Below are 24,715 nucleotides of genomic sequence, written 5' to 3' on the forward strand. Positions count from 1 at the left end.
AGAAGGTGTCGGGAGACGCTTTCTTCATCGATGAGAGTTTGCTGGTAAAAAAAACATTTATTTTTCTTTCTTGGATCCACACCGGCTGCTTCCTCTGTCCTGATTGGTCCGCGTGTCCACTGTAGCGAGTGGATGAATATGAACTATACGAATGCATTTATAATAATACAGACTTCCTGCTGCTGCCAGGTGTATCCTATCCAGGGTTTCCCGGATCAGGAGATCTGTGACGTTTCAACAAAACTGATTAACGAACACCTCGAGCGCTTCACCGCCACCAGCCGCATCCTGCAGCAGGTACAGATACGCACACGCGGCCGATCTCAGACACGTTCTTTGAGGTTTGTTGCTCTGTGTCGACTCTGAGCGTGCGATCTCCTCCTCAGCGTCAGAGCATCGAGCTGGTGCCCCTCACTCACGCCTATTACACCTACAGCGGGAAAGACTACAGCTTCTTCGTCTACGGGCTGGAGAACAAAGTGTTTACCTCCAAATATCCCTCTGCGTGCTCCGTCCTGTAGGCAGCACGGTATCGATATTTAATCCCACGACACATATAACGATCAAAGCTCAGCTTATTTTTGACAGGATTCACCTGCAACTCACAGGGAGCCAAACGTTTAAGATAAGTGGCCCCAAAGCTGTCGCAGGTGTCGTTCAGTCAAACGTGTTGATGGATTTTCACTATAAAAGTTTCCATATATCCGTAGATAAACTTTGTTATGCATGTTTGTTATTTTAATCATGAATCAGTATGAATTATACCTCTGTCTCTAATCTGTTATAATCCACCCACTGTGTGTGTGTGTGCCCTAACCTCTACTTCCTGTTTGCCATCAGGTTATTTCCTGTTGCTGCTGGTGCTTTCTTTGTGCCATTCAGTGCTAAATGCTTTTGTTCAGTACATCATCAGGTCAGATCACTAAAGTTAATGTGCACAACCTGTTTAGTTGTTTATATGTTTAGTCTTCAGACGTCTCAGACATCCTGTCACACTCAGGGTTGATTCTCTTGTTTTCTGGTATCTGCACAAACCTCGTTTTACTGCTTTAAACACCTGAAGTTGCTGCTTTTGGTCTCAGATACAGTCAGACTCGTTTCCACACTGTTACTCTCGTTTGACCCTTTGTTTCCTTTTAACGTTAAACACGAGTGCACTTCCAGCGTCAGGTTCAACTCGAGACTTTTCTTTTCTCATTGAGTGTTTTTAAAGAAAAGTGATTAAGTGAGAAAATAACTGGCAGAATAATCAATACTGAAAATCATCGTTAGAAGGAGCCCCGCCCAGAACATCCCAGAACAAGAACGACCAAAGATTTTTAACCTTTCTGGACGTTTTCACGATATTTGTGCTCGTTTTGGTGTCTCGCTCTCGTCTCTCTGTGATTGGTTTTGGTTTCAGTCTGTTTTTTGTGTGTTTATGTTTTTGTCATTATCAGTACCCTTGTTGAAATATTTAGTCACGTTTATTCAATTTTTTTCTTTAAATTTTTCCATATTTGTCATAATTTTTTTTGTCTTTGTTGTAATTGTTAGCTTCTTTGTTACTTTAAGTGTCTTTATTGCTGTTTTGAGTGTTTTCAGTCTTTTAGCTGAGCTCGGTTCAGGTTCAGGGTCTTCCTGACTCCTTTCTTCAGCCTGTTCAATCATCCATCCAACGCTCCAGGTCTTGTTAGGCGATTAATTACAGGGATGGAATCACTGTTATATAAATATACTTCAATAGTAAAGTGTAAAGTTTTGCTTGATGGATAAACATCATTGAATTTAATCTGGTTTTTCTGGAGCTGTAAGGTGATTCGGTGCAGGTTCAGCCCAGCAGGTCGAGCAGGCGAGCCGTGTGTCGTACGGCTGTTGCCTTAAAGTTGTTGTTTTTTTTAAGTCTACATGTAAAAGAAGAGACGAATCTTCTTCGGGGCAGGAAATGAACTCCAGGCCAAATTCCTGAAGATTAAGTGCAGCAGTTTACTGCCAGCGATGATAAAATGCAGCTTCCTGTCTGAAGCAGTTTGAACCTGCGTGTCAATTTCTAATGATGTCATCAGTAGGGACTGTTTGTGTACGTTTTCTCCTTACAGCTCCTGTGAAATCCGTCCAGTGTTTGGACATTTTTCCTGATGTGACACAGAAAACGTGTCTCATGCTGTATTTAACATTTGTACATCACTACAGACTCTCATGTGTACAGCTCAAATAACATTTTGATATCTTTTATTGTTTTAAAAACTATAAATCACCTGCCAATGTTTGCAGTAAAGTTATCACACAAATAAAAATGTTTTTATCATCACCCTGTGGTGTCTGTGCAGTCCCTGAACTATAAAACCACCGGCTTGGATCCAAAAACATGTTTTATTTAAATTATCTATAAATGTTTTGGTATTTTATATTTTTAGAGTCAGATTCCTGCTCAACAACTGAAGGTAAAACTGCATCACGTGGCTACAAACGGTTAAACTAACCAGCGAATGAAAACATTGATGCATTTTATTGATCCGTTTTAGATTTGAAGCGGCTGCACGAGAGGTATAAAAATCTGACATCTAAACATAAAACTGGAGAAAATTTTTATTTCTGTGCTGATAAAATAACACCACAAGAGGGCGCTGCAGCGTGTCAGCCCAGGTGTGTTTACTGACACCGTGTGCTGTGGGAAAAACCACGATCCGAGGTTGACGGGTGAAAAAATGTGACATGCGTGCTGGAAAATATTTTAACTCTGGCAGAGATTTATTTATAATATATTTAAGTGTTTAAACGAGTGTTTGTGACTTTAAGTTTCATTTTTGTGTCATTTTAAGTCTGTTGTCCGTCTTTGTTGACTCCAAATCATTTTTAATTCAGCCAAACCCTGAGTTTGTTTGTCTCTGTCCTTTTTTGTTGTGTTTTTGAGTCTTTCTTAATGTTTTTGACTCATTTTGCATTTTTTCCTGTAACTGGCCTCCTTGGGCTCATTGTTCCTGTCTCATAAAGCCTCTTCAGACTGAGCTCATGGCCCTGTGTAATTAAATGTGATAGCCAGAGGGGTGTGATTCATGGTGGCAGATATTAACTGAATTCTGGGAAAGAAATACTTTTTGCTGCATATTGCAGGTTATTAGTTTTATTTTTATTTTAAAGCTCGAAAAGTGTCTTTTCTAAAAACCGGATTTGCCATTATGTGTTTCTGCATTTTTATTGCTTTTTACTTTGTTCTTGTTGTTTAGAGTTTTGAAGAGCTTATATTTCCGGTCAGTTTGTGTCTGTTTGTATTAATACTGCGTCGTATTTATTTTAGAATATTAAAGTATTTTTGGTTGTTTTGACAATTTATCTCTGTGTTTTTACTGGCTTGTGTCGTTGTGTTGTTTTCAGTGCATCAGTAATTAAACCCCTTCAGGCGCTGCCCGTCAGTGTGGATGGCAGATAAAACCACAGACTCCAATCACTGTGAAATGTGGACGTCGGACCTTCCGAGTTGCACGTGAAGGCAACACGTTCAGGGCGGGTGGATTGAGGGTGGCTCAGCCTCCAGCCCGCACGCGCTCAGTGTGTTTATAACGTGTGAAGCCTTCAGGTGACCCGTCCGGTACCCGCTGCATCACCACCGGGATCTGCGGCGGCTCTGCGGAAGCGGAATAAAGTGAGACAGAGACAAATCCACGCATAGAGACAAATCCACGCACACAGAGAGACTTCTGCTCGGTGAGTTTGTAAAAGTTTCATTCTGCGTGTGGATGCGCTGCTGCTCTCTCAGGAGGAAAGATTTTTTAAGTGTGTTTTTAATTTTTACTGTTCTTATGATTTATTCCTGATGTATCAGTGACGTGTTTGGTCCACAGAGGACACGTGCATGTTAAGAGGAGACTCATCCTCCCGTGTCTCCGCTCAGGAGGGTTGTGGGACGTTTCCAGCAGATTTTAAGCTGATGAAAAAGTTTAATTTAATCTCATTCAGTCCGGCAGGACTAACGATAGAAGGCACAGCTCTGCTCATATAAATATCTTCTGGTGATGTGTGAGGAGGTCCAGAAACCTTGATGGGAGGTTTCAGGCTGGGCACTGTGGAGGAGTTGTGCTGGTGCCTTAGTGCCCACAGAGGAAGAGTATTTTTGTCACTGGGGGAGTTTATAGGGTTTTGTTGGCATTTTGGTGGCAGCTGAGGAGGATCCAGGGAATTTTCCTGGTCAGTGAGGAGACCCTGTTTGTGTCTTTGTTGGAGCTTTGGCCACTTGCAGAGTTTGAGTTACAGCCCAGTCCATCACACAGGTCGATGTGTCTGCTGGATGACTTTGTGTAAAAATTGCAGACATCATTTCTGGACTCTTCACTTTATTTTTACTAAGAAAGAGAGAATTTTAAGCGCGAGGCAGAGTTACTACACACTTTTTTTTTCTCTTTTTAAAATGACTGAAAGTGGAAAACTGAGACATGTTGTTGAAACGTCTTATTTCTGCTCAGCAGGCTGTTCTCCACCTGCTGGATGATTCATGAGCTTCTCTTTACACTTCAAAACATCATTTAATGTCCATGAATTAACTTGAGTGTGACAGCTCTGAGTCAGAAGCTTTCAGGGCCAAACTAAAGGCTGTGAGGATGTTTGAGGCACCTGCAGCCGAGTGTGTTAGAGACAGAACCACAGACGGATCTGACAGAGGCTCCGTGTCTCTGCTGTGGGTAAACCTCCCCCCATTGTCCCGGCCTTTCCTGTTATGGACTTCACCCCCTCCTCTGCTGTACAGTGTGACCGTGGGGCTGCTGCTTCCTGTCCTCTGTGTGTGTTTGTTGTTTCCTGGCTGCTTTGTGTCATTGTGTCGCCTCTCAAACTGCAGCGCTGCTGCTGCGCAGATATCAGACACCTGCGTGCTCTGCGTGGGAGCTCGCTCGGACACGTGAGCTGCAGCGTGTCAGTGACAGACTGAAAACACGACATCTAAGTTTTCTGGTTTTATATTCTGTCCTGAAACGATGTGATTAGAGAAAATAATTTATTCACTATTTCGTTTTTTTGTGCATTAAAATGCAAAAATTCTCTGATTTGTTGATTTGAGTGTTTTCTGCTTCGTTTGGTCGTCGGACTCTTTGCTGTGAGAACTCAGTGATCATCAGCTCATTTTACTGAGTCATCTGTTCATTTCTTATTTATACAATGGAGTCGGTCCTGAAACCAAATCAAACTCAAGGTGAATAATTCTCAACAACAATAAATCCGAATAGACCCAACGATCATTGGACCGTAAGCAAACGTGCAGACTGATACCGACCAGAAGAGGACGACAGCTGCATGATCATCTGTTAATAAACTTCATTAAGCTGAATGTCACAAGTGTTTGCTCTGCAACAGGTAAGTCACCTGCAGAGACTTCAAAACCCCAAAGTCCTCAGTGATGATGGGATGCAAGCGCTGACCTTTGTCCAAAGTTTTGTCAATCAGGGGACAAAAAACTATTTGGACTTTTTTCTAGAAAAAGTTTAATAACTTTCCCCCAAAAATCAAAACAAGTTCGGGTTTCTTTTGTGGGCCACGAGTCTGAGGTGAGCAGAACAACACAAAAAGCTGGTGGAGACGGATGGCTGAAGGAAGACGTGCGCTGGCGTTGGTGTCCTTCTAGTTTCCAGTGTTTTAATGCGATTCCTTCACTCCTCTATATTTTTAAAAGAGGCTGACATTGAGATTAGTTGGGGGATTAAACTGTGAGGATCTAAGTGGCCTAAAAATGAGCACAAAGAACTTGTTTCTGTTAAATTAATTGGTTTAATTTAAAGGAAACTTGAGGAATCTGCAGGTTCGCTGTATCTGTGAAGCTCCTGAGTGGAGCCCATTGAAGCTACTTGACTCCCTCTCGGTCAGGAGAAGGTTTCACTCTGTTTGCATCAAGCTGGCTGCTGAGAGAAAACGAGGAAAAGCTCATGTCAGCGTGAGGCGTGGAGGAAAACTGACAGCAGGTTTTGGCCCAGAGATGGAGATCGGCGAGCACAGCGGGCTTTTTGCTCGTGTTCTTAAAAGCCGAGTCGAGCTCCATGAGTTGAATCAACAACGGCTCCTGATAAAAACTCTTATCTGATGGCTGCCGGCCAACGAGCAGTGAAGTTCAAAGCTGGGCTGCAGCGCGCAGGAAGAGCCTCACTTTCACTCGTGTTTGGAGTTTTTTGTTTTCGTCAATTACAAAGATGTGATCCGTGCACGTTACACAGCGTGGAGAGCGGAGGAGAAAATCACAGTATTAGTGCAACCTGCAGCTGGTTAGTGAAAGTTACACATGTCAGGCTGTTGGGGGCGGAGTCAGCATCACCCAGAACTGAAGCAGCACTTATACCAGACTGTCCTGTCCTCAAATATCCTGAATTTGACCTCCAGGTTGATCCAAAAACCGGTTTAGAAACGAGAAAAGCACATGAAGTGTTTCATCCTGCATGGATGCTTCTTTCTGTTTCTCTAACTTTTCCACGTCTGGGAATCACGTGAGCAGACCTTCTTGGTTTCCCGGCGTGACAGGATGCAGCGTCCTGCGCTCTTGCTGTTGGACTGAAGGTGTAATCTGTCAAAGCATCCGCGCTGCGCGGTGCTTTCCGTGGTTGAAGCAGGCGTTATGATCCTTTCTGTGTTTGATGCGCTTTGCAGCGTCCCAGATGGATTCCTGGAATGTTCTTCTCGTTCTCCATGGATGTAACGCTCTGATTTGATCCAGCTGATCCCGTCTGAACTTCAGGTCTGTTTTCCATTCTGCTCTTTGTGGCTTTGATACCGAACGCCTTCGTATGACCCGGGAGTGTGTCGGCTGCTGGGCGGCAGGACGGCTGCTTCAGACTCCCCGAGGAAGAACTCGATCGGTGTTTTTTTCTTGATCAGTGGAGATGCTGAAAATCAGTTTCTGATCCATCAGGTGTGTGTGTGTGTGTGTGTGCTTCTCTTGTACATGCTGGTGTGTGTATTGTTGCGCTGAGGCTGCCTCGCTGCAGTTTGGTATCAGCATCACGGCTCCTGAGCCGCGGTGGGAACAAACTCATCAAAGCTGCACCAGGTGTCCTCCTCCCTGCATTATATCCTCCTGTGTCTCCTCATTACCTGCAAAGTGTTCTTTACTTTTGGTGCTGAAAGTTTCATGTAAACGCTGGAACAAAATAACTCGAGTTAAAGAGTTAAAGAGTTAAAGAGCGCCAAAGCTCAACTCTGATCCATCGATGTGGTTTCACTTTCTAACAGAGCTTCAATCAATCAATCAATCTTTATTTATAAAGCACTTTTCATACAAAGTGCTTTACATGGTTAAAAGCAGCCCACCCCGCCCTCCAACTCACTCCCCACACTCTCATTAACATAAACGATCGTGGATACATACCCCCCCCCCCCCCCAGCCCCCCAGCCAGGCTGAGAGGACCCCCGGAGCCCCAGCAGCCACGGTCGATCACAGCCCCGGTGCAGAGAGCGCCCTCCGAGGAAACACTGGAGATATGACCCAATAAGAGTATATACAGAATAAAAAAATAAAATAAATAAGAGGGGAAACAATATAAATATAAATAGAGTAAGAAGATAAAAAATGAATAAGCATAAAATCAATAAATATTAGGTAAAACCTAAATTAATAACATAAATAGAATAACAGGATAGAATAAATAAGCATAAAATAAATAAACGTCAAGTAAAAGCTAAATTAAAATGTGTTTGATTATTATTATTATTATTATTATTATTATTATTATTATTATTATTATTATGTGTTTTTCATCCCTGAAAGTTTCATGTGCATCTCCTGAACGTCTAAAGTTCAAAGGACTCAAAAACACTGGAGCAAAATAACTCGAGTTAAAGGCAAGTTTATTTGTACAGCACAATTCAACAACAAGGTGATTCAAAGTGCTTTACAGAGACATTAGAAACAAAAACAAATAAAAAGCAGGATTTAAAATTGATTAAAACAAACAAACAGAACAGTAGATAAAATCAGTAGTTAAAATGTGAGTTTTGAAATTTAAGCTTAAAAGTGTGGATTTGGTGTTTTATTCAAATGCAGCTGAGAACAGGTGAGTCTCCAACCTGGATTTAAATAAACTGAGTGTTTCAGCTGATCTGAGGCTTTCTGGGAGTTTGTTCCAGATATAAGGAGCATAAAAGCTGAATGCAGCTTCTCCGTGTCTGGTTCTGACTCTGGGAACTGATAAAAGACCGGATCCAGATGACCTGAGGGATCTGGAAGGTTCATACTGGGTCAAAGAGTTAAAGAACGCCAAAGCTCAACTTTGAGGGCCTGAAAGGCAAAAATATACACAGTAATATGTTTCACATGGCTTCGTTCAACAAAATAGTAAATTTATTGTATGCAAAATAAATGGTCTGCTCCCGAGGGAGGCAGGTGGGACGTTTCTCAGATGTGGGACAATCCACATGTGTATTTGCTGTACTTGTAGCTACATTATGTTTAATGTTTTGGCTGCTGTATCAGAGGAATTTGGCGGCTAAATAAAGTTTATCTTCTCCTAAATTGTCCGAGAACCTGAGGGACTAAGAGGGAGTTTCCATCCACATTTCTCAGCACTCCTGATGCTTCTGTCTCATTTTTCCCTGCGATAACGTCAACGTGTCCTCTGAGGATGGAAAAAGTTTAGCGAAAAGCCAACGTCGCTCATCTAGACTCGACGCGCGACGTCAGCTCCTCCATTAAAAGTGATGGAAAGTCTCCTTTCGTCCGCGGCTCGGCCTCAAAGAACCAGACTCGCCGGCCCCCGAGTCCTAACTCACTGTAACGGCCCACATTAGTCTTCATCCCGAGGGGGGAGGTGATGAGATGTTTATGCACGGAGCAGGTCAAAGGTCAAATCAAAGCTTTGTGTAGATTTGTATTTTGTTATCGTACAGTTGTGTTTGCAAATTAGAAAGTCTGTCTGGGCCAATCACAGCGTGAGCGCACACACGTAATTATTATAATGATTTATTATTATTTAAAGTGATTTAATGACTCATATTTACCTGAGACTGACTTCAGCTTTAAGTAAACTCAATATTTCTGCAGTTTTGACTTCGACGTGTCAAAAGAAGCAAATTAAAGATTTTATCTTTGGCTCCAGGAACTCGAGAACCTGTCGCTAATATAATATGTCCTTTATTTATCCAGGTAAAAAATCTCATTGAGATTAATAATCTCATTTCCAAGAGAGACCTGGCGTCATGGCAACAAAAGTCACATACCACATAGGTTTATAACATTTAAAACAAATACAATATCCCATATAGATGTGTGTATATATCCCATAATATGTAGACTTGAACTGGGGCACCGATTAATCATAAAGCAGACAGAGGGCAGCTCCTTGTGTAACGTCCACGCGTCATGCAGGAATATTATTTCTTAATCAGACGGATGATAAAGCAACATGAAGTGTTACACCCTGCAGCTGCACTCGCTCTGCTAATGCATGAAATAAGTGACATGAATCTTTCTCTTTTATTGATATTAAAGAAATCCAAGCTTGATTATTCCCAAAGCAAGAGTCGGAATGATCCCATAAAGTTCCCTGATCAGGTTTTCATTCGTTTGTGCCGATCCCAGCAGCTCTTGATGTGTCGCAGGCCGTCCTAAAGATGTGTTTCTGACGTGTGTCTCTGCAGCAGCCTCCACGCCTGTGCAGCGCCGGCTGGATTCTTTCTTTCTGTTGTAGTTCTGCTTAAAAGGTTTTCTGTGTTTGACTTTCCATTTCTCCTCACCTTTATCACTTTTCTTTCTTTTATATTTTTCTGCCCCACCCTGGTTAGTTTCGCCTGTGCTGTCTCACCTCTGACCAGTTTTCCAGTCTTTCACCTTCCACACATCCTAAACCAGGCGTGGGCAACTCCAGGCCTCGAGGGCCGGTGTCCTGCAGGTTTTAGATCTCACCTTGGGTCAACACACCTGAATCACATGATTAGTTCGTTACCAGGCCTCTGGAGAACTGCAGGACATGTTGGTTGTATCCCAATTCCGGGTCTGCAGCCTCAACGATCCTCAAGGGCCGCGTACTTAAAGACCGCTAAGGCCGGAAGTGCGAGGCTTGTGAAATGGGACGGTCTAGCCTCCGTTGCGCTGCCCAGGTTGCCTAGCAACCATGATACTAACAGCTGGAAACGTTTCATACAGCTTTGTTTGACAGAAATGAAGGAGAAAATCTTTTGTTCATTTGTTTGTTTCTACATGAGCTTTGATCATTCTCTGATTAAGCTCAGCTATTGGACGGCGTATATTTTAAAGTAAAGGCTTTAAAACCAAGTTAGTACAAACGTCACTAATGTCACATAACTTTGCCGACATGTGGCCAACAGTAATGTTTTAATGTTCTTCGTTATTAAACATTTGCACATAAATATGTGACATAATATTCAGTACTTAGTTTACTAAGTTACTCTTCGGTGCCCCTCATCCGCCGTTTTTTTTCCGGCAAAATTATCCACACCCACCGCCGCGCTATGCATTCTGGGATATGTTGGGCCACGAAGTCTACACCGCCAAGTCCTTAAAATTCAGGGAAATGAAGGACGCATTTGAGGGCCGCATTTCGAGCAGCCCTCGAATTGGGACAGCCTTCGTCACGTCGCTGTGACGTAATTGGCCTTAAAATGCGGCCTTTAAGGCTGCAGACCCTGAATTGGGACACAGCCTTTGAGGAGCTAATTTAGCCGTTTAAATCAGCTGTGTTGGTTCAAGGACACGTCTAAAACCTGCAGGGACACCGGCCCTCGAGGCCTGGAGTTGCCCACGCCTGTCCTAAACCAAACCAGCCCCGTGGTGTTCAGCACCAGTGAGTGAAAATAAAATAAAATGTGCAACACAAAGCTCCCACCGCCACACTAACTTTGATCTCTGGCTCACTGATCATCCTCATTTAGACTTTGTGCTTCTCTTGGAGCCGTTAGCTCTCGTTAGCAGCACTGACGATGCTAACAACCAGAGAAACTGACCCCCCCACACAGGGCAGCACATTTGTGGCTTGAAGGCAATAAGACTTTTGGTTAATATTGAGCTGATTATTATTTCAGAAAATTACTCAGACTTGTAAAAATTGTGCATTTATTAAGTTTAAAAAGAAGAAACGAGTTTTCCGAAGGAGGTAAATAAACGAACCCTGCCTCAGCCTGGTGGGGAACAGGACTGGGCTTGATTTTGATTGTTAGGATTCAGCTCTGCTGTATGCTGGACCTCAGCTTGTGGGGAAAAAGGCCTGAAAACGAGCTTAAATGTCAACAACCTGTTCATTCCCAGCCACTTGTCAGGGGAGCAGTTACTCCAGAAATTCCCCCTAGCTCCTCTGGTCGTGGGGCATTCCCAGCCACATGGCATAATTAATCTATCCAGCATGTTATGGATCCGCACCGGGGTCTGCTTTCAGCGGGACGTGCCTCAAATACCTTTAGTCCAGGAGGCATCTCCTGCTGCTTTGCTGCGGTGAGGCAGCGCCGCTACTTTCCCCTCATTTAAACCCATTTTGGTTGGACGCAGTTGATAATAGGTCCACTTTGGGGCAGTTTTGGGTCTGTGGTTTTGGAAATTGCTGAGAGCTGGAGTGAGTTTGGTTGCATATTAAACACACAGGTCACAAAGGCTGTTTTCTATAGCTTGCTTGGTATAGCGTGGCTCTGCGTTCTCACCGCAGGGGTCCTGGTTTGATCCCACTCTCCGCTGTGTCACCCCTCCACTCGCTCCCTTTTCTTCTCCGCTATTGTCTCTTTAACACAAAACGTTAGACGCACAGAAGGAAAAAGAGCGTCCATGCGCTCGTGCATTTCTCTGCTGCTCGCTTAAAGCGCATTATCTGAAAGTTTTTATTTCTGTGCAACCTTTCATTCAGACTCAGACTTTTTAAATGCTTCCACTGATTGTTTTCTAAACTGCACGTTTTTGCACAGCTGAGAGCAAAAATCTGTCCGGCTGAAATAAACTGGTAATGTACCTCTTCACCCACTTTAGCTCCACTGGGGAAATTTACAGTGTTTTGCTTTAGCAGCGTCTCAGTGACTGTTCCCTCCTTTCCTCATTTTGGAAGCTTAAACTAAACCTGCACCATCACAGCAGGGGCCTGAATGGGCGGAGACTCCGCCCACTGCCGTGTGATTGTTGAATGAATGATGGCAGGTGAAGTTTTTTTAGAGTTGCTCAGAGTTTCATCATCCCGCTGATGCCAGTTTAGGCTGATCCAGGGTTAGCATCACAAAATAAAACATTCAGGGCCGCGATTAAAATGTCAACACACACACACGCATGCACAAATATGCAGACGTTGATGAAGAGCCCAGAAAAATATCCTCGTCTTCATCTGTGAAGGGTTTTGTATCATTAAACAAACCCTTTGTTCCTCTGTTTCCTGCAGCTCTCTGGACACAAACACCTCTTTTTTCCTTTTTTTGTGAAGCTGAGAAATCCCCCACCTTCCCCACCACAGAGGACACAAACCACACAGCGACAGAGTCCATTCATTAGTTCGTGTAAAATTTTATGTTCGACCCAGAACTCCCAGTCAGTCCCTGAGGTCAGGGCCGGGCTGCTGTGGTTAATGGACTCACTGACTCGGTGCTGGGAAAGTTCTCAGCCCTGCAGAACATACAGAGCTGGTTCTTATACCCACCACAGTGCAGGCGGATTTACAGTACGCTGACCCAGAAACCACAGTCAGCTCAGCCTTTTATGTAATTCGGGTTGTTTACTGAGCTCCGGGGAGTCTGGCTGCCTTGAAGGGAATTTCAATTTCTCATTTCAGTATTTATTCTTGGACTCTTCTAGAGTAACTTTGCATGATTCACAGTTTCAGATTTGCTCTTATTCATCTTTATTCTGCACTGGTGCAGGCATGAGCAGCATTAGCTCCTCCCCCTTTAAGTCACCTTTCTTCTGTTATAAACAGAAAGTTAAAGCAGGGGTGGGTGGGGCTTCTGTGCTTGGACTGTCTGATCTTTATGACATCGAATGGATCCAAGAATTAAAAAAACTCATAAGTGTCAAAGTTCGGTTTACGTTACAGGAAAGTAAAGCTCATGGCAAACTGTGATTCTTTGCAATGACCAGCAGGGGGCGACTCTTCTGTTTGAGAAATGAAGCCTCTGGCACCTTAAGCTTAAATCTGTTTCTACGTTGAATGGAAGGAGATTGTTGTTCTGTAACACCTGATTTTCTCCCTTTGACTTGATCCGCTTCCTTCCTGTTCATTGGAAAAGTGGCAGCAGAAGAAGACGTGGCGTGGAATCATGCGTAGGATGAAACTGATCACAGTTGTTTCAGGCTCCGTCAGTATGGCTGTAGTTGCTTCTCTGTGGAGGTGCAACGCGTTACTGTAATCCGATTACTTTTTTCAAGTAACGAGTAAAGTAAGGGATTACTATTGCAAAAACGGTAATTAGATTACCGTTACTTTCCCGTAGGAACGCTGCGTTACTGCGTTACTAAAACCGTGATTTTTTTTTTTGCGAGAATGTCTCATGACAGTGACGTAAGCGAGTGCGACGTTCGTGACAACAGCTGTGTGCAGATCAACAATGGATCATATATCGAGTGCGGAGAGAGTATGAGCGTGCAGCGTTTAAAGCGTGGAAGTACTGACCTTACTTTGAGTTTGATTCCATAAAAAGTGACAAAAACATTAGTGTCCGTTGTGCGTGGGAAGAAAACTTCTTTTTACAGCGAAAAAACCCCTAAACTTCCAAACAAGCACCGAGTAGCTACGACGTAATGGGAAACTCACAGAGAAACTCGCGGATTCTTCCACTGACCGCTGCACACCTGCACCAGGGTAACCCTCCGCCTACCCCACTCCTGCTTTACAGGTGAAAATAGAGCAACAGGACCGCTAGTCTTTGACTTTATTTATTTTCTGCTGTGTTTTACTTGCATCTATTTCAAAGACTGAGTGTAAACACACAAAATATTTTATTTTATGTGCTGGAATGTGCAGAAAATAGGTTTAAATGTTAAACTAATTTCTTCCAGTCAGAGAATGTTGCAGATAATTAAATGTTTGCTTGATGCATAAAGTTAAAAGATTAAAACTAATAAAACAAGTTTTAAAAAGAGACTTTTCCATTTGATTACATTTTGTATGATGATTATGTAGAAAAAGTAGAATTGGGCTGAAAGATCTATCACTTTATCACCTATTCAGGTTGGAAATCGTGTTTTTAAAAAGTAACTAAGTAACTAATTACTTTTGAAAATAAGTAATCAGTAAAGTAACGGGATTACTTTTTGGGGAAGTAATCAGTAATTAGTTACTGATTACTTTTTTCAAGTAACTTGACCAACACTGGTCACCACTAACTGAAGTTTAGCCAGATGAGATCCTCCGTCTCTTCAGTGTAATAGAACTAAAGATGCTAAGATGACAAAAAACTGAAGTGTGTTTCTAGAAATGGTTCAACTGTCCGCTTTTATTCTAAACACCAACATGGGAAAAAATCCCAGCATCCGCCCATCAAATCAAACTTCTGTGAATAAATTAAACATTTTAAAAGTGACAAAAGTCAGATCACATCTTTCCAACATCACTTTCCCATACACATCGCTCCAGTCCTCCCCAGGTATCTCAGTATTATTGTGTGATTGTTCAGGAAACGACTCTTTTTGCCTTTTGTTCGTGTGTGTGTGTGTTTCTTTCTTTTGTGGTGGTCTGTGCTGTCAACGTGGGACTCTAAACATCTCGTGAATGAGCTGCAGGCTTTGGACAATCGCTGCTCTGGGAGTGAGTGTGTTTTGCTGTGTGTGTGTCCATCCTGCAGGCGAGGTGCATTCACAGGCGGAGAATGGCTCTATTGTGGCTGCCGGTCGTTAGGATGCTCTGTGTGCATTTTGTTGTTTTTCCTTCCTCCTCTGTTGTTTCCTGAGTGTGTGTGAAGGAGACAAAAAAGGAGAAGACAGAAGATTTTTATTTAATCTGTAAAATATCGTCTCTGCCTCGGATTTTAGCTTCCATTCACTCACTGCTTCTTCATCCACTCTATTATTTTGTGATTAAACTGTCTAAGTTTCATTTTTTTAAGCTAATTTGGCACAAATGACATAAAGGACAAGAGAGGCTGATGCAAATCCTCACATTAGGCTGTGAAAATGAGATGCAGGCTTTCTTTCACCACACACCTCATAAAACTTGGAGCTGCTCAGGTTTTGTAGGGATTAAACAAAAAAAACCTGTGAATTAATGTCATGTGAAGATCACAGTTACCTTACCTCGGGGCGATCGTGGCTCAAGAGTTGTACAAATACAGACCATTTACCTTTGGACACTCCTAAATGGCTCTAAATGGACAAACACAGTGATGGACACCATCAGGTTCTTTACTGAGTCGCTTACGGGAAATTAGAAGTAGAGCTGTATAAATCATTGACTGTTCATAAAAGATGGATACAGCCTCTGTTACTAGGGGTGCGACGATACTCGTATCGATATTGAACCGTTCATACAGTGCTTTCGGTTCGGTACGCATATGTATCGAACAATACAAAATTTTTAATTTATTTTATCAACTTTTCTTCTGACGATGCTGTCTGTGTTGAGAGCTCAGTGGATCTGCGTTCGACTACTCCGCCTGGGCTGCACTGTCGAGCGCAGATCCACTGAGCGCAGCACAGGCTAGCAAGACAGAAGCTAAGCTCGTTGCAACATGGCAAATTGATCCTCCCCCACCCTCATTCAGATCTGGCGTTTGGAACTATTTTGGTCTTCATGTGACGTATGACCCTGAAGGTAAGTGTGTCATGGACAAAAGTAAAACAGTATGTTGGATGTGCCAGCAATGCTCAATTACATGGGTGGGAACTAGTGTGTTAGCACAGTTAGCTCGTTAACGTGTTGGCCGTCCAGCCCCACGCACGGGGCGATCAGCGGTAGCTCGTTAACGGAGATTTGCCGTGTTGTGGCGTTAACGTCATTTCAGATTAACGCTGACAGCACTAGTGGGAACACAACGAATATGACTGCACATTTACATCATCCTAGTGCAAAGACAAGTGGAAGCAGACAAAAACAACAAGCACGCATGCTACAAACTTTACCCGAGTCATTTAGACAGCCGTTAGCACATGATTCTCCTTATGGGGACCTGATATATTTAATATGCTGCTGAGAATATAGCCCAGAAGAAGCTTATAGTATAGCTTTTATTTTGGAAAGAGACATTTCTCTGTAATAAACTCTCTTTTCCAAAGATGAGTGATTTCTCCATCAGATAGATTTATTTTTATTACTTTGTTTCAGCAATATTAAATTTAAAAACTGTACTTTTGAGTTAAAATATATATTTATAATTTTAATAAATGACAAATTAAAAAAGCATGAACATTTTTTTGTATCGAAAAAATATCGAACCGTGACACCAAAGTATCGAACCGAACCGTGAATTTTGTGTATCGTTGCACCCCTAAATGTTACATCATCACTTGGTTTGTGAATCAATCCAAACTTTATTTATAAAGCAAAGATGGAACTCAAAGCGCTGAACAAATGAAAAGCAGAAAATAAACACAAGTTCCTATCGTCACCCTCCATTCCTACACCCCAACCCAAACATTAGACCCCCAATTTTTTTTTTTTTTTTTTGCACTCTTGCCATCTTGCTGTTATGAAGGCAGATGTTACCTGACTGTCACACAGTAAGGCAGACTCATCCATCTGGACCATAACTTCCAAAATGTCCATCCTGCTCTATTCAACAGACCCCAATTAGCACCTGAGGCCATAAAGTGATGAGGAAAGTGTTCACTGAGGTGACAGAGCGCAGCAGCTCGGGTTTATTCTTTTTCTCTACACACAGCTTTGTTCTCACCTGCTGCTGGTTGTTTAACAGGAATAACTACATACAGCAGATATGTGAAGCTTCAGCTCACAGCCTCTGAGACCGAGCAGGCCTTCCCCAGAAAAGCTCTGCTGTTCATTCACTTTGCTACTCTTAGTGTCAATAAGCTTTGCTGAAGCGCGATGATCTCTGCTGTGAGCATAAAAGGTGTCAGTAAATGTGTAAAACCACTTTGTTATTAAAACATGAAATATCTGAATCCCCAACCTGCAAACTTAACACTAAACCAACACACACAGAGTTACAGCCCTGAAGGAGAAGCAGATGCTTCTGTGCATCTTTTTTTATTGAGTCCTACTCCAGGGTAGGAAAAATGCTCCGCATTGTTTTCCAATGTGCAGCTCTCAGAAAACCCAGCAGGCTTTGATAAAAGGAATCTGACTCCAGAGGCTCGGAAAACTTGGAGCTGATGCCCATCCATCATTCCTGATCTCATTCTCTGCCTGAAAACAAACACACGTCTTTTCCATGTCGAACTGTTCCTCTGACAGCGAAGGAGAGAAACGGCAGCGTGGCCACATCTGCCCGTCTGAGAGGGATCATGTGTGTGTTCATTGTTCCTGTTTCTCTCCAGAATCTATTCGAAATAGATTTTTGTGCATAACTGACGTCTGTGTGAGTATTTACTCATGAGGACTCCTAAGTTTATTTCAGTTTGAGGAACGTTGTCTAAAAGCTGCAGCAACGAGGCTTTTCTCCAGTTTTACCTCATCATCAGAAGAGGTGAGAACATCAGAAGGTATTGAAAGTCTGTTTGACTGATAACTCCAGCTTTGCCTTTTAGTGCCTGTAGGAAAAACCTTTAATTAAGTCCAGGATTGTTCTTGGAGGATTTCCTGCAGCAGCAAAGCTCAACCACAGAGCTGAGTTTTCATTTTGGTATCATATTATCATATTTAACTTTGGTCCAAGCCAACATTGTATTAGATGGCAAAATGTGGCTTTTGGGAGCAGAAAGTAGGGCAGATATTCTTATAGGACGCAAGTAAAGCTCTATTTTCATAGCATTTTTTGCTCATAGGGAGTTGTGTTAGAAAAGGATATTGAAAGTGTACACAGACTGAGTGACAGACGGACGGAGGACCACCCAGTCAGGCTTACATCAGCGTCTCAGCCTCAGAGGATGTCAGCTGAGCAGCACCGCGTTTATATATCAGCTGCCTCAAGAGGAGCCACGACAGCCGGGTCACGGCTGAGGATGTGCTGCCTCAGACCAAAGGTCAGGACCCGGTGTGGGTCACTGACCTGGTTCTAGTGGAGGCCCCTGCATGACAGCAGTGGAAGATTAGCTTTGAGAAGTCATGTTCACCATGAGAAAGAGCTGCAGCCCGGTCCCACGCAATTAATAACCCCGAAAAAGGAAAAGCAAGAGCCGGCTGGTATTTATAGACGAGACCAACAGGCTCCTGCTGCTTACAGTTAGCACGGAAAGATGCTCACAGTATCCGTGGTAATGTTTGGATGTTCAGGTTACCATGGATACTGTGAGCATTTTTCCACAGTTAATGAAAAAATACCAAAATAAAGTCTGTGGCAAAGGTAGAGTCATCTGCTCTACTGCTAACTGCTCTAGCTAAACTGAAGCAGCTGCTTTTCCACCATGTAACTGTACTTTCCATCCACCGTTTGCTCTTCTTGTCAGATTGAGTGCAGCTAGTCGTAGCTTACTGCTAGTTGCGCTAGTGTTTGGGTCCCCCATCAGCACAGCGAGTGTCTCGTCCTCCTTTCCTTGATTTTACTCGCCTTTTCCCCCTCAAACAGCAGCAGCACAGTTCTGTGCTTTGTTGGAGGTTGATGAGGTCGCTCCCATTTCAGGGAGTCACACACAGCTCTCGCTCTCAGACATACCTGGGCTTGTCTCGTCGCTGTGTGTACTGGGGAATAGTGTTTCTGCAGCTGTGATATAACGATGTGACATTTTCATATCACGTGCACGGGTCTAGAAACAAGTCGCCAGGTTCGATTTGATGTTTAATTTTAGGAAATCTGCAGATAAGTGCGTAGTATGTAAGTGGTGCCTACTAATAGAAGTAAGCCAGCACACTTGGGTAAAAGTTTAGTGGCATCACAAAACAAAATATTCAAACATATTTTAATTCCTCCATATTACTATTATTACTTCCAGGCTGGACGACTGTAATTCATTATTATCAGGAAGTCCTAAAAACTCCCTGAAAAGCCTTCAGCTAATCCAAAATGCTGCAGCAAGAGTCCTGACAGGGACTAGAAAGAGAGCAGATTTCTCCTGTTTTGGCTTCCTGTTAAATCCAGAATTCAAAATCCTGCTCCTCACATACAAGGTCTTAAATAATCAGGCCCCATCTTATCTTAATGACCTTGTAGTACCATATCACCCTATTAGAGCACTTCGCTCCCGCTCTGCAGGCCTACTTGTTGTTCCTAGAGTGTTTAAAAGTAGAATGGGAGGCAGAGCCTTCAGTTTTCAGGCCCCTCTTCTGTGGAACCAGCTTCCAGTTTGGATTCAGGAGACAGACACTATCTCTACTTTTAAGATTAGGCTTCAAACTTTCCTTTTTGCTAAAGCATATAGTTAGGGCTGGACCAGGTGACCCTGAATCCTCCCTTAGTTATGCTGCAATAGACGTAGGCTGCTGGGGATTCCCATGATGCATTGAGTGTTTCGTCTTCACTCACTATGTATTAACAGACCTCTCTGTATTGAATCATATCTGTTATTAATCTCTGTCTCTCTTCCACAGCATGTCTTTATCCTGTCTTCCTTCTCTCACCCCAACCAATCACAGCAGATGGCCCCGCCCCTCCCTGAGCCTGGTTCTGCTGGAGGTTTCTTCCTGTTAAAAGGGAGTTTTTCCTTCCCACTGTCGCCAAAGTGCTGCTCATAGGGGGTCATATGATTGTTGGGTTTTTCTCCTTGTATTATTGCCTCTGTCAGTGCGCCCCAGGGTGGCTGTGGCTACAATGTAGCTGCCATCACCAGTGTGTGAATGGGTGGATGACTGAATGTCAACCTAGTGGCACAAAAAAGTACTACAGCAGATATGCTTTTTTTCATAGCTATTATCTGAATATGTATAATCTCTCTTTAATGGGTTTATCCAGTATGGCGGATGTTTTAACATGTTTGAACTAAGCTGTGCAGTTTCACATGCGACTGTAAACTTTCCCATATATTACAACCTTATCAATCCCGACATCGATGTGTTTGAGTGTAGACGTGAGTTAACTGGCGTTTATTACTGGACCCTCGGAGCCAGACTTGTCAGGAAATGTTTGTTTTAAATGTTCTTAAAACTTTTTTGGGTCCCCGAATGTGAAGATGATCACAGGTGGGAAATATAAAAGTCAGTCTGATTTAGTTCGCTCACTGACTTTAACGTCATAATGAGGTAACGAAGCACCTGTCGAGCCGAGAAATATTATCAAATGAGTGAGATAAGGCACTTTTGTTCCAAGTGTGATAAGGACTCAGGATGTGTCCTCAGCTGCACTCTTTATTATGATGTGACCTATCAGTATTTAGAAAAGAGGCTCAGTGCTGCCAAATTAAACACGCTGATAACCATTTAGCGCTATTTATCATTTTCATGGCTTTATTTATTTTTTACTTTTTGTTATCTCTTGCTTTGCGGTTTCTGAAGAATTTCATCACTCTGTTGATGATTGATTCATTATTTATTCTGTATTCTTTAACATTTCTTGGAAATGCTCTTTTTGATAAGTCCTCAGAGGCTTTTTTTAATACATAGGAGAGGCAGCCTTTTCTTTGTAATGAACATAAACAGATATATTAGATGCAGTTTTATTCGACTTTCCTCTGTTTTTCACTGTAAACACTACAGCGCCAGGTTTCCAACTGGAAGCTGCTTTGGAAAAGCTGCGTTTTCAGGAGGGAAAACTGCTGCTGAAGGCCTGAAGTGGAGCGCAGAGGCTGTTTTATGATTTCAAGTCACTGCTGACGTTGTTTAAAGTCCTCTGGATGCTTTTTAAAAACGTTGGCAGGAAAAATCGATTACGTGTGTCAAACGCATGCAATCACAATGATTGCTCCAATATCAGTGTGGAATCATTCAGAGCATCAAAAATGAAACTTGTAAAGATTCCTCTGCAGGCAACGACGCAGCTGTCCATTCATTTTTACCATCACTCTCTCTTCTGTCTTTATTAGCTTCTTGTATTGGACAGTGAACAAAAGACTGACGCACACAGACACACACACATCTGCAGACCATCTGGTTGTGTGTCTAAGTTGGCACACAGACAGCCTTCCCTACAGCAGCACTATCGGACTCTATTGTATTAGTGTGTTTGTCCAGTCGGCTAATTAATAACCGCTTATCAGGATCGAGACAACAATAAAGTATTTCTGCCAATCCGAGCGCTTCCTTCCCATCCGGGCAATCCTGGGAGCCGGCGCCAAGTGACCACGACACAACACACACACACACACCATGTTTTCATATCTTTGTGGGGACATATAATTCACATAAAGCTTTCCCTAGCCCCTCCCCCTAACCCTGACCATGAAAAATGAATGCCTAACCCTGACTCTGACCCTAACCATAACCCAACTGTAAGCCTGACCCTAAAACCACATTGTGAGTCTCAAAAATGCCTTCAAACTCGTGGGGACCAGGATTTACACTGTACCTGCAGATGTATTTATATATTTATACATATATTTAGACATACGGTCCCTGTGTTTACATACGGTTCCCTGTGTATTACATACGTTCCCTGTGTTTACAAACGTTCCCTGTGTTTACATATGTTCCCTGTGTTTACACACGTTCCCTGTGTTTACACACGTTCCCTGTGTTTACATACGTTCCCTGTGTTTACAAACGTTCCCTGTGTATTACATACGTTCCCTGTGTTTACAAACGTTCCCTGTGTTTACAAACGTTCCCTGTGTTTACACACGTTCCCTGTGTATTACATACGTTCCCTGTGTTTACATACGGTCCCTGTGTATTACATACGTTCCCTGTGTTTACACAGGGAACGTATGTAATACGTTCTGTTGGTCCCCACGAGCATAGTAAATTCCAATTTTTGGTCCCCACAATGACATGTAAACACAAACACACAAACACACACACTCTCAGAGGCCCGGAGGGTAAGAAACCTGATGATATTACACTTTTTTGGATGGGTCAGACTTTTTTTAGGCACGTGACGTAAAATGATTAGAACATCTTATTTTTTATAATTTATTCTTTTGTACTTTGTAGCTGGAGACGTTGCGTGTTTCCTCAGTGTTAAGCACTGATGAATAAAGCACCGTCATGGACGAGTTTGCAGACTTGCTGAGATGCAGATATATCGGCAGTTTGTAGTTATTAGTCATTTAGACATTAATATCCAACTTTAGCCCACTGAGCTTTGATAAATATGAGCCTGAGCTCAGCCTCAAATGTGAAATAACCATGAAAATAGCAGTGTAAGTACATTGATTCACTCTGTAGACAGCATGTTTTTTTATTACAATAATACAAAGTGTGAAAAAATGAAAAAGACTCATCCCATGATTTCTGGCGTGAGTGGTGTAATCACCTCACACCCACTGTTATCTTTTTCCCTTTGAAGGTGGAAAATATGTCATGTCGACACCTCAGTTCACTCGAAACCAGACAGGGAGGGAAATAAGGGATCCTTCATTTCCAGAGACATGAGCGAACAGATTAGCGCCCGGCACCGTTTCACAAACTGGCACAAGACCGAGTTGGAAGCGCACATTGGAAGTCTTTGTGTAATTCTGCTAAAAAGACACGCATGATCGCAGACCTCCACCTCGGCTCCACCTCGGCTGGGAGAATAAGTCTTTCTCAAACAGAAATGAATACCAGGAAAAGAACTGGGTGAAACCAAATTAGCTCTCCTGCCTCATTATCAGACTACGGCGCCAAAAATGTTGAGCACAGATTATTTTATTTGCCTTCGGATCATCCTTACTTACCTCATGCTGTTTCTGACTGGGTCTTTCCGTCAGTGCAGCCACTTCAGGAAACTGTCTGCTCTTCATTTCCAGCTGTGGTACAGATGTGTCGAGTTTTGGCCCAATGCAATGCTTACAATCCTTCCACTGAAATGGAAAATGCTCCGTAATGTTCATTTCTGGCCTTGTTGTGTATGACGGGGTTGCCGTGACTTTTTTTAAAAGCAAAATTGTGATATGAAGAACACACGTACATGTTTAGACTGATCCGCTCACGTGCTGCTTACATTACAGCGTCCAAACGGAGACCGGTGTCGTGGTCATGTCCTCAATTGTCCTGCACATATTGTACAGTACAGCCAGCTGCCCACCAGGCTTTTCTTTGTGTGCATAAGTCCGTACATAGACACAGACACACTAAACAAACTCTTTGTGTTTCCATATCCTCAGGGGAAATGGTTATTTGACTTACAGCAGCACAATGTAGCTGACATAAAAGACTTTATTTTAGAGGCCATTGTTTCCTGCTGCTGACTGCTGCACAGAAAGCTAAAGGATGTGTGCGCGGTTACTAGAAATGCATGACTACAGGCTCATGGGCAACACAAATCGATTTCAGACCGCAGGAACTTTTTCATAACTCTGTTTGTTCACACTGTGAGAAGAAGTTCCTTAAAAGTTTTTGTGTGGTCTTAAAAAATACATGAAGTGAAGAGAAAAAAAGCTGAAGTGCAAAATGAGTAAGAAAGTTTGCAGTGTTGGTGGAAGCTGCCCACAGGGACAGTGACACTACGACTGTCTGCATCATGTTGGACGTTTTCGTAGTTTCACACTTGCATTGTGAAGCATTACAATGAAAGGTTAATGCAATACTTTTGTTAAATCCTCAAATTTAAAACTGAAAGTCTACACTTGAGTTTTTGTGGCGTTGAAGCGCACACGTCAGCTCCACAGTTTGCTTTCAGTGGCCATTTTTACACCTCAGGGTTGAGTGTGAACGTGTCACCCAGGCTTAGCAGACTGTGTTGACAAAGTATACGGTTGCAACTTGCAGACCTGCTACTTGGTGCTAAGTAACAGACTAATGAAATGCTAAAGTGTCACTCACTAACGCTGGAGCCCAGACTTTGACAGGCCATACCACACAGCAGGGCATATAATTTGTCAGATAATTGCTTTAAAATGCTCCACAAGTGCAGAAAGGTCCAGTTCAGGGACTCCAGTTAGCTGAGGTGAAGCCTTGCAAAGATCAGCTGGGAGTCAAACATTTTCAAGCATTTCACAAACTGAGCTACAGAGAAGTGAAGTCGCAAAAAGTTAATACTAATACTTATGGATACTTATGGATACAGTAGCTGTGTTAATCTTTTCTTCTCACACATGTGAACATCGTCCCCTAATGAGACCGAGATGAAGGCAAATCCACGTCTCCCTCTAACAGGAGCTGGTATTTTACTGTGTTAGACTAAAATAACCTTTAATGTGATCTCTGCATTTTCTGGCTCTCTCGCATACATACAACCACACAGATCACCTCAGGGCGTGTTGCCACTAAGACGTGTTATCTGGAAGTGCTTTAGTTAACGCAGGGGAAGGATCTCATAATGAAAGCTCCTCTGTTTCATTCTCTGCTTTGAAAACTGGAAAAAGTAAATATCTTTAAGCCCAAATTACTGTTTGAAGGTTCTTTTTTTTTCTCTGTGAAGAAGAGGAGGTATTGCTTAGAGAAACAGAGCTGCTCATGTCAAGTTCAGTTCATGTTTATTTATATAGCTCCAAATCATCACAACAGCTAACTCGAGGCTGTTCATCCTGTAAGTAAAGAGCCTCCAGTAGTCAGGAGAAAACCAGCAATCAAACCAGTCAAACAACGCTTTATGAGAAGCACTTGGTGAAAGTGGGACAAATCACAATCAAATACTTTATATAATTTCCTTGAGGATTAATAAAAACTTCCTTTTAACTGGAGGAAGCATCTGGCTGAACCAGGCACAGGGGCAGACGATGTTTCATGGT

The 24,715-nt window shown here is 42.7% G+C and overlaps 2 protein-coding genes and 1 long non-coding RNA gene across 3 annotated transcripts in view; 2 read left to right on the plus strand and 1 right to left on the minus strand.

The window, feature by feature from the left end:
• The window catches only part of ssuh2.1 (ssu-2 homolog, tandem duplicate 1), a 15,523-nt gene extending 13,233 nt beyond the window's left edge, over positions 1-2,290 (plus strand). Inside the window, exons 7-9 of the mRNA XM_085159237.1 lie at positions 3-44; positions 190-297; positions 387-2,290. Of these exons, the coding sequence (XP_085015363.1) occupies positions 3-44; positions 190-297; positions 387-521 (285 nt within the window). The 3' untranslated portion in view covers positions 522-2,290. The remainder of the gene's footprint in view (positions 1-2; positions 45-189; positions 298-386) is intronic.
• Positions 2,291-2,764: 474 nt separating this feature from the next.
• LOC146517771 (semaphorin-3D) overlaps positions 2,765-24,715 on the plus strand; it is a 124,435-nt gene continuing 102,484 nt past the window's right edge. Inside the window, exon 1 of the mRNA XM_085160405.1 lies at positions 2,765-3,684. The gene's annotated coding sequence lies outside the window, so the exon portion shown is untranslated. The remainder of the gene's footprint in view (positions 3,685-24,715) is intronic.
• Positions 13,390-23,453, minus strand: LOC146517772 (uncharacterized). Its single transcript, XR_014874218.1, has 2 exons — positions 22,721-23,453; positions 13,390-14,810 (listed from the first exon to the last, which is right to left on the minus strand). It is a non-coding gene; the product is annotated as an uncharacterized LOC146517772 (long non-coding RNA).

The sequence above is a fragment of the Neolamprologus multifasciatus genome, chromosome 5, assembly GCF_963576455.1.
Source record: "Neolamprologus multifasciatus chromosome 5, fNeoMul1.2, whole genome shotgun sequence".
NCBI lineage: Eukaryota > Metazoa > Chordata > Actinopteri > Cichliformes > Cichlidae > Neolamprologus > Neolamprologus multifasciatus.